The 18,088-nt window shown below is 42.4% G+C and overlaps 1 protein-coding gene across 21 annotated transcripts in view; it reads right to left on the bottom strand.

Moving 5' to 3' along the window:
• LOC138428933 (RNA binding protein fox-1 homolog 1) overlaps positions 1-18,088 on the bottom strand; it is a 436,622-nt gene that overhangs the window by 82,679 nt on the left and 335,855 nt on the right. For all 21 annotated transcript variants that reach the window (XR_011252625.1, XM_069569887.1, XM_069569885.1 and 18 more), the window contains exon 8: positions 9,874-9,954. Coding sequence is in view for 20 of the 21 variants with exons in the window: in XM_069569887.1 (XP_069425988.1) it covers positions 9,874-9,954 (81 nt within the window). In the remaining variant the exon portion in view is untranslated. The remainder of the gene's footprint in view (positions 1-9,873; positions 9,955-18,088) is intronic.

The following is an 18,088-nucleotide window of genomic DNA, read 5'->3' as shown; positions in this document are numbered from 1 at the left end:
CATAGATTTCCTGTATTAAGTGAGAACATTCATATGAAGGGCTTAGGGGGCACTAGTGGTAAAGAACGCACATGCCAATGCAGGAGACGTAAGAGACGCAGATTCAGTACCTAGGTAGGGAAGATCCCCTGGAGGAGGTCATGGCAACCCACTCCAGTATTCTTGCCTGAAGAATCCCATGGACAGAGGAGCCTGGCGGGCTACAGTCCACGGGGTCCCAAAGAATCAGACACGACTGAACATATAGAAAGTGCTCAAAAACCATTGATTATTACCATTATAATTATTATCTTCTATTTCAGGGCTGGAACTAGGACTCACCTTGGGCTTAAAAATGTAACAAGGCCAAAAAACTCAGTAATTAGGATTGATCATATTTTCATGCAATTTTTTTAAAAAGATTAAATGATTATTAATGATTTGGTGATAAACAGACTCAAAATTTAAATAAAGAAGTGCTTGGCTGTGCCATTTTGGATCCTACATGGAAAGAAAACTGAATAATATTCATCTTGTTTTTTGGAAATTTTTGATATTTTGCTGATCTTGGATCTTTTCCCATTCATTTCCTTAAAAAAAAAAAAAAACTATTGCTTTAAAATGTTATTTATCTTGATGATTGAGTTTTATTTTGCTTTTAATGTTTATTAATTTGGCTGCACTGGGTCTCAATTGCAGCATGTGAAATTTTAGTTGTGGTACGTGGGATCTAGTTCCCTGACCAGGGATAGAACCCAGGACTCCTGCATTGGAGCAAGGAGTCTTAACTATTGGACCCACCAGGTAAGTCCTTGATGACTGAGTTTCTTCGTGCTTCTTTAAATTTTGACCAAAGACAAAATTCACTGGCCTTGCCCCAGTACTGTTTATTATTCTAAGTGATTCCTCCAGAAAACATTAGAAAAAGCCTCTCAGAGGTCACCAGGAAGGTGTGAGTTACTGAAAAGAGAGAAAGAAGGGCATGGTTCATTAAACCAATGTTATCAGTAGCACAATGACCTGTTCCGGCACCTTCTATTAACTGAAGTCCACCTACTGACATTTTCTATGTTGGGCAGAAGAAAGAAGAAGCCATCAATTAATTTAGGCTGTTACTTTAATTACAGAAAGCAATGGAAATGTTATCAATTACCTGAAAGCAGAACAGGGCAGGCCTGATTTACGTTTGTTTCTGCCACTTAAGCCATTGCTTTATGAATTCCACACGACTACTGCCATAAAATCTGCAATCAATACATCAATTAAAACTTTGCCACTACCACTTGCCCTTGAATTTCATAAAAGTTAATCAAGGAGGAGATGTCTTTGCATTTTGATAACATTTAGGTCCTTGAGCATTTGCCTGGGATATAAATTTTTTTTTTTTTTTGCCAGGGATGAAAATTTCAGTATGCAGATTCCTTAAAAAACTAGGAATTAAACTACCGTATGACCCATCTATCCCACTACTGAGCATATATCCTGAGGAAACCATAATTGAAAAAGACACATGTGCCCCAACGTTCATTTTAGCGCTATTTACAATAGCCAGTCATGGAAGCAATCTAGATGTCCATCGACAGAGCAATGGATAAGGAAGCTGTGGTACAGAAACACAATGGATTATTACTCAGCTATGAAAAGGAACACATTGGAATCAGTTCTGATGAGGTGGATGAACCCAGAGCCTATTATACAGAGTGGAGTCAGAAAGAGAAAGATCAGTATTGCATATCAACGCATATGGATATTCCATACCAAAATATGGAATTTAGAAAGATGGTACTCAAATCCTACTAGCAGGGCAGCAAAGGAGACCCAGACTTTAAAGAACAGACTTTTGGAGACAGTGGGGGAAAGAAAGGTTGGGATGATTTGAGAGAACAGCACTGAAACATTTTCACTGCCACATGTAAAACAGGCAGTCAGTGGGAGCTTGATGTGTGATGCAGTGAGCCCAACGTTGCGGCTCTAGTCATCTAATACAATGTCTAAGCTGGTAACAAAAGAAAGGACAAATTCATTGACCTACAGAACTAAAAATGTAGGGTGGAATGCAAGCAGAATCAACTGGCCCACACAGGAATTAATTTGTGACATTTACATTATTCATAGGTAATGCACCTCACAAATAATTACTTCTGGTAGTCCAGTGGTTAAGTCTCTGTGCTCCCAATGCAGGGTCTGTGGGTTCAATCTCTGATCGGGGGATCTAAGATCCCATATACCAAATAAATAAATAATAATTATCACTCGATGTGAATTAAAAATAAAATGAGGAAAACTTGGAAGAGAAACGAGCAGCTGTGCATTGGAAATCCGCAAGCAGTAACATCCAGATGACAATTAAGTATGTGAAAGATGATGTTCCTCACTAAAAGAAAGGCACAGGCAACTAGAGGAAGCTTGATGCTATTTTTCACCCACCTGGTTTGCAAAATTATAGAAAAGAGCAAACGATGCAGGTGCTAGTAAGAATGTGGGATGAAGCTGACAATTGTGGGGATCTCCATGTGGATTTGGAACATGGAAGGGTATGTTGGAGTATAGGTAACGATATGTGTTGCAGCCTTCAGAGAGAGGCTGGAAAAGACATAGCTTTAAAGTTTGTGCACAGAGATGACTGCATGAACTCTGGACCACTCATATCAGGGAACAGCATGAAACTATCAAAAACGCTTAATGGGAGATAGTGAAAATGTGTTATTGTGTATGTGTGTGCTCAGTTGTGTCCGACCCTTTGTGACCCCATAGACAGTACCCCACCAGGTTCCTCTGGTCATGGGATTTTCCAGGCAAGAATACTAGAGTAGGTTGCCATTTCCTCCAACAAGGGATCTTCCCAACCCAGGGACTGAACCCAGGTCTCCTGTATTACAAATGGATTCTTCACCACTTGAGCTATGGGGGAAGCCCAAATGTGATATTAAGTGACACCAAGTGTGATCAACATGTGTAACGTGGATTTAATATGGATGTTACTGACTTCCTTCTGGGTGAAAACAAACTGCTCACACCCGCATTTCACTGGTGTATGTCCTTTTTGCATTGTTACGGAAAAAATGTGGAAAGATAATTTACCAGGGAGTCAGATTACAGATTACTTGGAAGGCATGTGTTTAGGGGCAAACTGGGGGGATGTGACTGCATCATTCCATACAGGCGTGTGTGTGTGTGTTTGCCTGCTTCCTTCATTACAGTGAATACATGCTTTTTTTGTAATTTAAAATCTATTTATGAAACTGGAAAGACAAATTAAAGCAGCTGACATTGACCTGCTTCTGCACACATCTAACCCCATGCGAATATAAGAATCCGTGAGAGCCGACTTTGCTAATCCATACTGGAAGTGGATGTTTCATTAGTCCCGTTCACGGAACGAACGATTTACCTCAATATTTCAACTGAGAAAAATGGAAATAATGTCTTAATTTGGAAGAAAGGTGATAGAATTTTTACCTTGCTATTTCTGCCTGAAGCCAGTTTTTTTCTTTCTTCAGGTCAGGATTAAGGATGCCCAAAGGTACACTGGATCAAAAGTAAATAAATTTAAGAGCTCCCAAGAACTGTTGAGCTGCAGTCTGTGGGGTTGCAAATAGTCGGACACGACTTTGCAACTGAACAACAACTGTTGAATAATTACTTGAAGAACTTTAGAAGAGGAAGGAATTCATCACTCACAAATGTTGATGCTTGATTTACGCAGAGGGTTTGTAAATAGTTGAACATTACCATGATTTTAGATTCAGGAATTTTCTTGGATCAGGTTTGTATATACAAATTATCTCCAATTTTCTCAAGTGTATAACTATTTAACAGAGAAATACTTAGCTGTCAGTATATTTGATTTCATTAATATTTAATACATCTACTCAAATATAATTTATCTATGTTTACCATTAGGAATGAGAGTGAGTGAAAGTCACTCAGTCCTGTCCGACTCTTTGGGACCACAGGGACTATAGCCAACTAGACTCTTCTGTTCATGGGATTTCCCAGGCAAGAATACTGGAGTGGGTTGCCATTTCCTCCTCCAGGGAATCTTCCAGGGAATCAGGAATGGAACTTAAGTCACCTGCACTGCAGGCAGATTCTATTCTGTCTGAAAATCCACCAAGGAAGCCCCGTATTTACAACTACTTTGGATTCTTTGATAAAGACTAATGAAGATTCAGCCTAAAGCTGTTTTTGTTGTAAGCAACCACCGTATGCAGAGAGGATAATAATATACTTAGTGCCCTTCCCCCAACAAAAGGAGCCTCCAGACCCCTGGCCCTAGGAAGGGAGGGGCCCTGAGCAGGCCATCAGCCCTGCCCCGACTTTCCTCAAACCTCTCTGTTGAGGGGTTGCATTGTTTGTTACACAAAGCAAAGCATGATGTTAATGAATTAAATAATTATTTGAAAGTCACTAAAATAATTTTATGTAATTAAACTTAGTTGATTAAAGGTGGTTTTTTTTTTAACTTTTAATTTTATATTAGGGTATAGCCGATTAACAATGTTGTGATGGTTTCCGGTGGACAGCAAAGGGACTTGGCCATACATATACATGTATCCACGCTCCCTCACATTCCCCTCCCATCCAGGCTGCCACTTAACACTGAGCAGAGTTCTCTGCGCTACAGTGGGTCCTTGTTGATGATCTATTTTAAAAATAGCAGTGTGTTTATGTCCATCCCAAACTCCCTAACTATCCTTTCCTCCCCAGCAACCATAAGTTCATTCTGTAAGTCCATAAGTCTCTTTCTGACTTGTGAGTAAGAAAGGTTAATATTTTAAGACAAAAATACTGATGTTAAAATGTTTTCCATTTGGTCCAACGTGATCTAACCTAATTCTCCAGACTTTTGAGCAGACTTCACTTAAGTCTGATATGCTAATGGATGGAAGTGGTTTATTAGGACATGAAAAAGGATGCGTGACGTTCTGGCACACAGCTTGAAGTGGGTTTCACAGGAGGAGGCTCAAGTTTGGGGGAAAGGAGGAAATGCTGGACTCAGTGGGAGTGCAATGGCAGAAAATGTGGGATTGGACTGTGTGGACATTGAGCTTCAAGTGAAAATCATTCTGTTAATGCTTTCAATGTCCTGGGACGTATTATGAGGAGGGGGATGGGGAAGGAAACCCATTATGCATAAATGCATCATAAAAAACAGATAACTTTGGTAGCATTGTTTTCATTACAGACTAATTCAGCAGGGTTCCTTTAAAAACCATCTCTCCTACTGCATTTAAGGGTGTTATTTACAGATGATTAGCTTTTGGGCTAGGCAGAAGGACAATTTAAGCCTAAAACATCCAAGGCCAGCTTAAGATCCATAGAAAAAAGTACCAACTTGGTGTAATCCTGGAAGTCCGTAAACACACAGCATCCCATTGATAAAAGTGTGATTTACACACATCTTGCTCCAGGAGCACAATTGTTGGATAAAAATGAGAAACACATGCATTTTCAAGTTGAAACACTGCTAAGCTGCTAAGTCACTTCAGTCATGTCCAACTCTGTGTGACCCCACAGATGGCAGCCCACCAGTCTCCTCTATCCCTGGGATTCTCCAGACAAGAACACTGGAGTGGGTTGCCATTTCCTTCTCCAATGCATGAAAGTGAAAAGTGAAAGTGAAGTCACTCAGTCGTGTCCGACTCTTAGCGACCCCATGGACTGCATCCTACCAGGCTCCTCTGTCCATGGGATTTTCCAGGCAAGAGTACTGGAGTGGGGTGCCATTCAGTTCAGTTCAGTCACTCAGTCGTGTCCGACTCTTTGCGATGGTGTAGCCTAAGAAAAGAAAGTTGCTGAGACCTAAGGGAGCCTCAGCTTTGGGGGAGAAGGCTGGATTCTTAGAGAAAGAAAGGCCACACTGTTCAGGCCTCCAAGAGGAGGCCCCTGACTCTCAGCCCTGTGGATGTCAGACCTGGAGTCAGGAAAAGAATCTTAGGTGATGGTGCTTGGGTCCCCAGACTGTGTGCGCGCACCTGTAAGAATGAACCCTTAGTTTCTGGCTGAATTATTTATAGAAAGTAGGGTGTGACTTTGTAACTAGAATGGACACCTTGATCTGGAAAAGTAAATATAAATGAATGATTCATAGACGTCAGCTAACTGCAAACAGTCCAGCTCCAAAAGGCATTGTTGATTCTGAGAACTGGAACAGAAAGGAAACCTCAGCAACATGTCTTAGGGAGGGATGGAACATCTTTATATACTCAGAGCCACTGCCTCAAGATGGGAACTTGGAACTCAAGCGGAAAAGGAGGGGTCTCAGGGTTGTCTGTCCTTACAAAGCATCAACCAGGAAAAAAAAAACCAAAAAACAAAAAAACAATGAGCTTGTTGATCTGAATACCTTCCCTGAAGGACTTGACAAGTGAAGATGCTTAAGGCAAGAAACTAGTTTTTGTTTGGCTTTGTTATGGGGTAGTAGGGTTAGCTGGGCTTCCCAGGAGGCTCAGTGGTAAAAAATCCACCTATCAATGCAGGAGACCGGGGTTTGATCCCTGGTCAGGAAGATCTGCTCAGAGAAGGCAATGGCACCCCACTCCAGTACTCTTGCCTGGAAAATCCCATGGATGGAGGAGCCTGGTAGGCTGCAGTCCATGGGGTTGCTAAGAATCAGACACGACTGAATGACATCACTTTCACTTTTCACTTTCATGCACTGGAGAAGGAAATGGCAACCCACTCCAGTGTTCTTGCCTGGAGAATCCCAGGGTCGGGGGAGCCTGGTAGGCTGCTGTCTATGGGGTCACACAGAGTCAGACACGACTGAAGCGACTTAGCAGCAGCAGCAGCAGCAGCAGGAAGATCTGCTGGAGGAGGAAATGGCAACCTGTTCCAGTATTCTTGCCTGGAGAACCCCATGGATGGAGGAGCCTGGCGGGCTACAATCTATGGGGTCACAAAGAGTTGGACATGACTGAGAGACTGAGCCCACACGCAGTAGGATTAGTTATTTATTAATTGTTTTCTTTAAAATGATTATATACTAGGTATATGCAAGGACATTTATTTTCTTTAATATTTTTGAAAAATTGCTATCAACATAAGTACCCAACAATGCAGTGGGTGGATAGATTAAAATATAATATCATTAAACAATAGATTATTATGAGGCTATTAACATATTTTCATAAAGTGCATCTGACATGATAATAAGTGAAAATAATAGGATGAAAAATGTGTAGGTAATATGACAGATCGTGCAATTTAAAACTGAAGGGTCTTGGACACACATGATGCAGTTTCTATAATTATTATAAATTTTTTACTTTAAAACTCCAGGGGAAAACAGTTGCATTATAACCAGTGACGTGACATTGCCATTTTGTATTTTCAATAATAAAACTGACCATTTAAATCAGAGATCAGCACACTTTTTTGTAAAAAGCCAGGCGGCTTTTGTGGGACACCTGCGTCTGTCATCAAATGGGCTCCCCAGGTGGTGCTAATGGTAAAGAATCCGCCTGCCAATGCAGGAGACATAAGAGACGGGGGTTTGATCCCTGGGTCGGGAATCTCCCCTGGAGGAGGAAATGGCAGCCCACTCTAGTATTCTCGCCTGGAAAATCCCATGGACAGTGGAGCCTGGCAGGTTACAGTTCATGGCATTGCAGAGAGTCGGACACAACTGAGCTAGCTTTTGTTTTCATGTCTGTCATATGTTATTTTTTGTTTTCGCTTTTTTTTTGTTTTTTTTTTTTTTTAGTCCTTTGAAAAATCTAGGAAGTCATTCTTGGTTTGCCAGCATTACAAAAACAGGATGGGGGTTGGATTTGACCTTGAAGGTATGGTTTGCTGATCCCCAATTTAGATGATTTTATGTCCCCTGTATTTGCTACCCATTTATTAATTCAGAGACTTTGTGACATATTTTTATGTTTGACATTTACGACACACATTTTCCTCAAGTCACTTTAGAAGAGCTATACCAATTCAAACCAGGCCTTCCTTGGAGTTAATTTGTTTGGTTTTCATTTCTATAAAGGAAATTGAAATATACATATTACATAGAGAGCCACATTCCCCAAAATGGTAGCCGTCAGCCCATGAGGCTAGAGTAACATTAATTAAAATTTAATGAAATTTTAAATTCCATGCCTTGGTCCCACCCACACCATGTACTGAACCATGCAGGTCTAGAACATGTCATTCTAGACAGCTCCATAGGACCATGGTGGAGAAAACCCCAAATAATATACCGTATCCTATGGTGAGTTTTGGGTCACTCTCTTTCCTACAGAAAATAAAATTTATATAGAAGGAGAAACAGGTTCCATGGAAAGATGATAAAATTAAGCATCAAATGGAGCCAGAAAAACAGACAATGGTTGAAAAATCTCCCCAAGTTCAGAAACACCACATCCTGGCTCTGTGATATCCTAGCTGTATGATCCTGGGCAAATCACTCCACTTCTCATTGCCCTCCACCTCCTCAGCTGAAAAGCAAATAGGGTAATACCTACCTGGTGCAGACTACGAGGATTAAACAAGCTTGAGCCTGTGAAAATGTGCAGTAGATTTCTAGTTCTAGGAGACAGATGCAATTTACACTGGCAATGGGGCAATGTTCATAAATTCAGAAGAACCATTTCTTGCCGATATGGTTAGATTTGGGCTTCTCGGGGAACACAGAAAAATACCTTGCATTTAAGGACTGTCAGAGCTTCTGCTGAAGATTACACTCTGCTTGGGAGAAACAACTGGGACGCCTCCATGACCCAATGCCTTCAGGGACCCTCGGGTTTGGCTTCCCAGTGACTGTTTCTAACCTTTGCCCCGACAGCGAAGAGTTTGGTTTGTCTCAGCCTTTGGGAATTGAGATGCTTGACCTTGGTACCTGGTAAAGACTTCCCTCAGTCTCTTATCCTAATTACCCCGAGCTGTTGCCTCTGACCCCCACCCATCCCCTCCTCTAGCTGATCTCAGAAGCAGCCCACCTCCCCTCTGGCCCCTAGACTCACTCTTGATCATCTATCCCAGTGGGGACCCATTGGGAAGTTACGGAGATTCCACAGGGTGTAGACACATTGTATGATGGGAAGGTCTTTCGTGGTTGTGCCAAGGGACTGTGAGGAGGGGCCAACCAGCTGGAGAACAACGGTGGACTCAGCGAGACCTTGAATTCTTCAACCTGCTCTGGGAACTGGGGTGGGAGTGGGGTACTACACCTCCACCCTAGAGGACCCATCCCCTGCAGAGGAATCCTTGGTCTTTCCTTGCCAACACTGTGATCTCTTCTTTCACAATGATTTTGCGGTCTCCTCCTTCTAGGAATTTGTGGCTATAATCATATCTATTAAAGTGCTTTTAAATTATTATTTCTCTCCCCCACCCCCAGTTAAATGGAGGAGAACCACACCTTCCTCTCATTTCCTCCTCTTCAATGGAATCACAAAGGATAATACAGCCTTGCAAACAAGTCTCCAGCCACAGGCTAGTGGTATTTCCCACCATGAGAACACTGTGCCCACAAGCACCAACCAAGCACTTTTTGCGAGGCTACGGTGCCACTTAGATGGCCTGCATGTTTTAGGTAAGTTATTTTCACATATATTTGCAAAGCTGTGATAGAAGGCAGGCAACCAGCTATGCCCTCCCTCCCACCCCCCCTGCCCCCAACCCAAAGCCCAGCATCCCATTCATTGGCCCCCATTCTGACAAAGGTCTAACAAAGAATGGCTGGGGCAAGGATTCAGAGGTAATGAGCAGAGGGGTTAGATGCTAAGGCAACAGGGAAAAATGGAGACATGCTTGTGAAGATCAGCTTCACCTTGCAGAAAGCCAGAAGGGAGGGTGGTGCGGAGGGAGGGGAAGAGAACTTACATGGGAGGGAAGGTGATTAGACTCAGATTTATATCACAAAACAAAAAAGAGCCAGGCGAACGGGCTTACTTGCGGAAGTATATACAAGTGAACTGGGGGCACTGTACATGGAAGATCCCTCCTGGTTTGCCTGGCACAACAGCACGGTGCCTACGGAAGAGAGAGAGAGAGATGGTATCTGGTTTGGGAACAGGCACGCTCACTACACCTGGGAGTCATGGAAACACAAGCAAGAAAGGCAGAGAAATGAAAACACAGCCACACCCCCGAGTGTAGGATGGGGACACCCAGGGAAGCCCCCTGCCTTAGTCAGAGGGCGTTGGTAGGAGCCCACCACCCAGCCCATCACATGCTCGACTTTCCTTTTTCCAATGGGGTTTGATAGTGGAGCCCGGTTTCAGATCAGGCATGGAGGCAGCACGGCATACTCAAAAGGGAGCTTTAGAAATATCAGAGATGGGACTTCCCTGGTAGTCCAGCGGTTAGGACTTTGCCTTCTAGTGCAGGGGGTATAGGTTCGATCCCTGGTCAGGGAGTTAAGATCCCACATGGCTCAGGGTCAAAAAATTTCCAAACATAAACAACAGAAGCAATATTGCAACAAATTTAACAAAGACTAGAAATGGTCCACATCCAAAAAAGCGAAAAAAAAGAAAGAAATACCGGAGAGACGTGGTCAACAAGCTTGATGCAGGTATTACTTAGCTGCATGACCTCAGTAAGCCACTGTACCTCTCTGTGCCTCGGGACTCCCATCTGGAAAACGAGGGTGAATATACCCACCTCCAGGAAGGGTTATGAAATCGTATGTACTACTGGAGATGTGTTCAACTGAATACATGGTAAGCACATGCATTGATTTATTTCAAGAAAATTTTTCCTCTTTCCCCCATTTTAGTTTTTTCTGAATCATTTCTTCAGGGCAAAAGCAGAAGTAAGGCAGGGGAAGAAAATAAATGCAACTTGGCCATCCCTGGGACCCACCCTGGACCCACCCAGGACTCAGGAGAAACCACCTTTGGCTTCTGCATTTCCAGTTTCTTCCCTAAAGCTCTGTGCCTTGCAGTGTCTGAGGTGGCTTCCTAAGCCTATGGACCATGGTGCGCAGCAGTGATGCCTCTCCTCCCCCTGATCTAGAGCAAAGGACCCTGGGATTGTCCTTGCAAAATGGAATTTTGCAGTGGGGACGAGCAGTGGCATCCTACGGTATCTTCTCAATCTATGACTTTCTGTGGAATGACCACCTGCTCCAAGGATGACCAGGGTCATGAATCTTTCAGGTTATCAGTCCTGCAATCCTGTGGCCTGAAGCTCACATTCTGAGATTTTGCAAAGAGTGAGAGAGACTTTTGAGGACCGGTAAGCCCCTTGCTAATGACGGATAAGGGCTCCTGGGGCTTCTGTTCCCTTCCTTGGCTGGGCAAGGTCAGTTGCCTCCACTTGATCCTCTTTCCTCCTGTCATCCTTGCCACTGGGAAGCCATCTCCCAGGAGAAGCAGCCCTGACTTCCCATCAACTCACCTATATCCTTGGAGACCTGCCCTAGGAAGGGCTTCCGGAATCCTTTGTTGTCTTTCCCAACGTCAACAAGAGGGAGTGAGAACCTCTAGAGTGAGTGGTGTGTGTTTGCCTGCATGCTCGGTCATGTCTGACTGTGACCCCATGGACTGTAGCCCGCCAGGCTCCTCTGTCCATGGGATTCCACAGGCAAGAATACTGGAGTGGGTTGCCATTTCCTCCTCCTTCGGTGCCCAGGTTTCCAAAGAAAAATTATATAATTGTAGCAAAACCATATCCAGAAGGGCATTTCAGTATCATGCGGTTAAGGACTTAGGGACAGTTTTCAATACTGTGTTCTGTGGCAGAGCAAAGCCCTCTGGAACACCACACAGATTCTCTCTGGAAAGCTAAATTCTGGAAGTGCATAGTGATGTTTTCCTCATTTTCTTATGCTGTGGATTCTTAGAAAAAGACAGAAATAACTCTCGATGTTCTCTTTATAGCAAAAAAAAAAAAAAAAAAACCTTATGTGATGATTTTGACCTTTGTAAAACAAAATCCATACTGTCACAGGACTTGGTTTTTATTTTATCTGAAAACATTCTCCAATTTAATTTGCAAAGTATTTATTGTAAGTTCTCTTAGTACTTCGTGACCTTTTCTTACAAGAGGGTTTTGAAGTAAAGAAAACCAAAGGAGCACAGAAGAACACTGTCACTTCCATGTATTTTTAGGTCTGAGCAGCTAACGTGTTTATTTAAAAAGTCAAACAGATAACAGGGTACAAACAGCAGTATACAGAGTGTGTACCATATATATACTTATGACTGATTCATGTTGATGTATGGCGGAAGTCAATATAATGTCGAAAAGCAATTATTCTTCAATAAAAATATATTTTTCTAAAAAAAGTGTTTATAAAGTCATCAAGGCAGTTTGAGATAATCTATATGGTAAGAGAATCTAAAAAGAGCGGATGTATGTATGTATATAACTGAATCACTTTGCTATACAATAGAAAACAACCCACGATGTAAATCAGCTATATTCCAATAAAGTTTTTTTTTTTTAAGGCACTTTGTGATACAGCGTTGATGAGTTTTCTAATGAGTCTCTTGAACTGAGTCTCTGATCTGCCCCTGCCATCACCCCCAAATATAGACTCACCACTTCCAACTACCAAGAACCGTCTATTATGCTGTTGTTGGTATTTCTCAGACTTCTATGCCTCTGTTTATAAATTCCTTAGAATTTAAGGATGGCAGGTATGTTCAATTTATACCAGTATCTACCCATTCCATTATCCATCTATTCCAGTATCCATCCACCCATTAGTCAGGAGAAACCTTTCATCAAATTTCAATAGTATCTTTTTCTATTAGCCTGGGATCCTCTGGGTCATTCTTGACAGTTTGCAGGCAGTTACTACCACTAGGTCAGCCTCGGCAGATGGGATGAAACCTCTATTCTATTCCTGCTCTGCTTCTTGTTTAGTGGATAAGTCGTGCCCAACTCTCTGAGACCCTGTGGACTGTAAGCTGCCAGGCTCCTCTGTCCGTGGGATTTCCCAGGCAAGAATACTGGAGTGGTTGTCATTTCCTCCTCCAGGGGATTTAGGTTGAACCATATGAAACTGACTTTTCTTATGTCAAAGATGGTTGAACACTGGCAATTACATGTGGTTCAATTGGAAAAAAAAAAAAAAGGCTTTCCACCTCGACCCTTCTTCAATGTTTAAAAGTTGCTTCTTTTCCCAGTCCCCAGGGGTTAATTAATCACTCCATCTTCTATGCTCCTATCACACTTAGAAATCTCCCTAGTAGATCCTTTGATATGCTGTATTACAGCTTTTTATTTACATATTGTCCTCAGCTACAGATAATCCCCCTGGATCAGAGCCAAATCATACTCATCTTTTTATCCCCGTGCGTGCCTGTTAAGTCACTTCAGTCGTGTCTGACTCTTTGCGACCCTGTGGACTGCAGCCCGCCAGGCTCCTCTGTCCATGGGATTCTCCAGGCAAGAATACTGGAGTGGACTGCCATGCCCACCAAAGTACCTGGCTCTCAGAGGGGTTCATGAATGTGATTAAATGATAATGTTTTTAAAGACTTCCTCCTTTCTCTTTTCTTTGATAAAAACAGTGCTTTTCCCAGTCAACCATTCTGTCCCTTGTTGATAGCTGGGGATTCGCGTGCCTACAGGTCTCACTGTCTCCTCCTCTTTTCTGGTTCTTTGAAGGTTGACTCATCCAGTTTAAGTGAAACCTGGGCCGCCTGCTCATCCGTTCCCTGCAGTGTTGACGGCTCTATCTGCAACTGGCAGGGACCGGGCTCTGTGTGACCGACCGTGATCTTGGGATCACTGGAGCCTTTGGCAAAGCCTGTCCCTTGGTACTCAGGGTGCCACAACCACCAGCATCCCAAAGTCTGGCAAGATGCACATCCCCAGGGCCACTCTCAGGCAGGATTTGGCATCTCCCACAGGAGCTGGTGAGCCAGGATCCAGACCTCAGATGGGGTAGCTCAATTCTGCTTCTCACCTGGAGATTCCCCACTCCATAAATGAGTACAGAAATGAGTACAGAAATGGAACAGAGAACCATTTCTGGCCCTTGGAAGGGCAAGAAGAAGCCCAGCCGGGAGTGTCTCCTAGCCCAGACAGGAAGGAGAAAGTGTCTACATTTTTTTTTTTTTTCTCTCTGCTGCCAACCCTTAGGTGATGAAATTGGACACAAGCCAACTGGAACAAGGATGCAATTTCACACCTCCAGGTCATCACACAGACTGGTCCTTCTCCCAGGAAGTTTCCCTTCCCACTCACTTCTCCTCCTCCTAGAAACTGGATCTATTTGTCTCCATCTGGCAGGTGGTAAAGAACTTGCCTGCCAAGCAGGAGACATGGGTTCAATCACTGGGTCAGGAAGATCCCCTGGAGAAGGAAATGGCAACCCACTTCAGTATTCCTGTCTAGAGAATCCCATGGACAGAGGAGCCTGGTGGGTTACAGTCCATGGGGTCACAAAGAGTCAGAAATGACTTAGTGACTGAACAACAATCAGCAGCCCAGCAGAGCAAGGCAAGGCTCTGCAGATGAGCTCAGAGTAAACCAGGCCCTAGGTCATCTCCATATATTTAGAAGAAAAATGAAAATGGTTACATATCTTTGGTCTGAATACTTCTGTGGGCAGAGGCAGAATTGACTTACTTTTCATCCCAACCCTATGGTCTGTTGACCAGTTTTGTCTTTGCTTGGGAGCATTTCAACATCAAAGTGTACCTCACTTCTAGTCTGAGCTAGTCCTGTCAAGTTCTGTGGAGGCTGGCTGCAGAAGAAGGCAGGCAGTCATCAATTACACAATCCTAGAGAGGTCACTCTTAGTTGCTCATCCAGAAAAAAGGCACACACACTCTTTGCTCTACTGTAATGGACTGAGTGGTGGTCTCTCAAAATTCATACACTGAAGTCCTACACCTACACCTCAGGAGATGAGTGTGTTTGGAGAAAGCATCTTCAAAGAGGTGATTAAGGTAAAATGAGGGTAAAACCTAATTCCAACAACTCATGTCCCCATAAAAACAGGAATTAGGACAGAGACTCAGAGGGCGGACCGAGTGAAGACAGGAGACAGGAGAAGATGGCCGTCTACAAGTCAAGGAGAGAGGTCTCAGAAGAAGTCAAATCCTGCCAACTCCCGAATCTCAGACTTCTAGCCCCCAGAACTGTGAGAAAATTAATGTCTGTTTTTGAAGAGATGGGACCCAGTCAATGGTACTTTGTCATAATAACCCTACCTTAGCCTTAAGGACCAATAATGAGCTATCATGAGGGTTCCCCACGAAGGGTCATATAACCATCAAACTTCTGTTCTCTTTAGAGACCTGGGAGGTAGCCATGTGGTCCCTGCCAGTGGAGGTAACTGCTTCCAGTTGACAAATTTATCCAAAGCCCCGAAGGGCTGTGGACGATTTTGGCTTTTATAGTTATGCATTTTTGAACATAGACTAGCATTGAGCTAATCCATGTAAGCATATTTTCACAGCTAATACCTAAAGCTTTTATATATGCCTGAAAGATGAGCTTCTCTGAAGGGTTATGGGAGCGTTTTACGTACCGAGGTATTTCCATTTAGGCATCGTGGCTGCAGAAAATGCAGCATGTATGTTTAATTCTTATAAATCAAATCATGTTTTAATTGTGCCAAGGGATTTCCATATTTAAAGGAGCCCTGGAGTGAATCTGCCTATAGTGTAAATAATCCCTCATTCCAATTTATTTAAGGAGTTTTGATTTTCCTATTTAGAAACACATCGCTTTTTTCATTTCACTTTTTATTTTGACAAAATTGCAGAGAAAAAGGCTAGTATATCAGATATCTGTACAATTTTCTCCCTGATTCTTTATTGTTTAAAAAATGTAATGATTCTTTTCACTGTATTCTCCTGCCTCCCAAATTTAGGCTAATAGAGGATTCTACAGAAAATATTTAATTGACTCAATAAGATAATAAATATATTGGATCCTCATATGTTACAGTAACAGTTCCAAAAACTGCTTATTGAAGACTTGCTATGTGCCAGGCAAACCCTCTCAATCTTTCCTTTGGATTATCCCCTAATTTACCCTATAAGACAAGTACTACTATCATACCCATTTAACAGATGGGGATACTGAGACACTGAGAGTTTTAGCATTTTGCCCAAGGTTACACAGACAGAATTATTGTGTTGTAAGTGCAAAATAAACCAACGGGATTTTGGACCCATGGACCTAAGGCTAATCTTTTTTTTAAAACTTTTTATTTTGTTTTGGGGTATAGCTGATTAACAATGTTGTGATAGTTTCAGGTGAACAGTTCAGGGATTCAAAACTAATCTTTTAAATTAGGTGAAGGCAAGCTACAGATTTTTAGCCAAATCTGGCCTACCACCTTTTTGTATGGCCATGAGCTAAGAATGATTACATTTTTATATGACTGAGGGGGAAAAAAAATCAGTAGAAGAATAATATTTGGTGATAGGTGAAAATTATATAAAATTCAAATTTAAGTATTAATAAAGTTTTATTGGAACACGACTATACTCATTCACTTAAATCTTATTTATGGCTGCTTTATGCTACAATGGCAGAGCTAAGTAATTGCAGCAGAGAACATGTAGTCCACAAAGACTAAAACATTTGCTGCCTGGACCCCTGTAGGACTTCCCTGGTGGCTCAGATGGTAAAGAATCTGCCTGCAATGCAGGAGACCCAGGTTTGATCCCTGGGTCAGGAAGATCCCCTGCAGAAGGGAATGGCTACCTACACTACTATTCTTGCCTGGAGAATTCCATGAACAGAGGAGCCTGGCGGGACCTTTACAGAACATGTTTAGGGACCCTTGTTCTTAGGTCTACTTTCTATTTGGAACAATACTACAAATAATTGTCTTTCAGGACAACCTTAGCCCCTTCCCAGGAAGTGGGCACTAAAAATTTCAGAAGGTATCATTTTATCAATATTTGCCAAAATTTTTTAATGTTCTTTGTTTTGTTAAAAATGAATATCCCCCAAAGAGTTTGAAGACATGTTCTTTTTTTCTAACACTTCACCCAAATTTCTTTATAATTCATTGTTGTTTGAATGGAACAAGGAGAAATATGGTCCCATAAGGCATTTGTGGAAAGATAACAATTCAAATAAAAGAAAAATGATGAAAATAAGTTTTATTGCCTAAGGCATTTGGCCTTCTGGGTCATAGGCATCAGTATATAGATAAGGGCCATCTTAGAGCCTTGCTTCTCAAATGCTAATATGCACTGAATCAATGGGCTGGGCCAGAACAGTTTTTAAATGAACTTTCTGATTTAGTAGGTATGAAAGAAAGTGAAAGTGTTAGTTGCTCCATCATGTCCCACTCTTTGAGACCCCATGGGGTGAGGCCTGAGAGTCTACATTTCTACAAGCTCTCAGGGGATTCCAGGATTACCAGCAACAGTAACATGATAACGAAGAGACTATAGGGTATATGTGTGTCCTCAGCTGCTCATTCGTGTTTAATTCTCTGCAACCCCATGGACTGTGGACCACCAGGCTCCTCTGTGTATGGGATTCTCCAGGCAAGAATACTGGAGTGGGTTGCCATTTCTTCCTACAGGGGATCTTCCTGACTCAGGGATCGAACCCCAGTCTCCTGCATAGGAAGGCAGGTTCTTTATCACCATGTCACCTGGGAAATCCAAGAACTATATAAACAATCTTAAATACATCTGATATTAATAAGACTGATAAGATGACACTGAGTTTCTGCTCCTGGTCCAAGTATGTTCTATAAGCACTGGAACTTTTTGTCTTATTAAATCCACAAGGAAACTAAGGCTGAGTCAGAAAAACATCAGACAAAATCGAAATCTGAGCCAGCCTGGCATGACTCCGAAGCTCAGACTCTCTCATGAAACTTATCAACAGTGATACTTGGTTTAGAGTTGATAACACATCCTCTCTAACCTTGGAATGATAAATAATCCATGTGCGTGTGTGTGTGCGTAACTCAATTCATTGCGTCTGACTCTTTGCAACCCTATGGGCTGTAGCCCACCAGGCTCCTCTGTCCATGCAATTTCCCAGGCAAGGCCTGATAAATATTCACCAAACCCATTTCAACAAGACTATGTCTAAAGATTCTGCAGTCATCTTCTGGCTGAAACCATCTGACTCTTCCAGGCTAAAGATGTTATTAACATCTAGAAGCTCCTGATCAACTTGAAGAATCTGAGGTAGGGTTTTAAATCCAACCAAGGAAGTC

This window comes from Ovis canadensis, chromosome 24 (assembly GCF_042477335.2).
Source record: "Ovis canadensis isolate MfBH-ARS-UI-01 breed Bighorn chromosome 24, ARS-UI_OviCan_v2, whole genome shotgun sequence".
Lineage (NCBI taxonomy): Eukaryota > Metazoa > Chordata > Mammalia > Artiodactyla > Bovidae > Ovis > Ovis canadensis.
The sequence above is the reverse complement of the archived record's forward strand: the minus strand, read 5'-3'. Positions and strand labels throughout refer to the sequence as shown.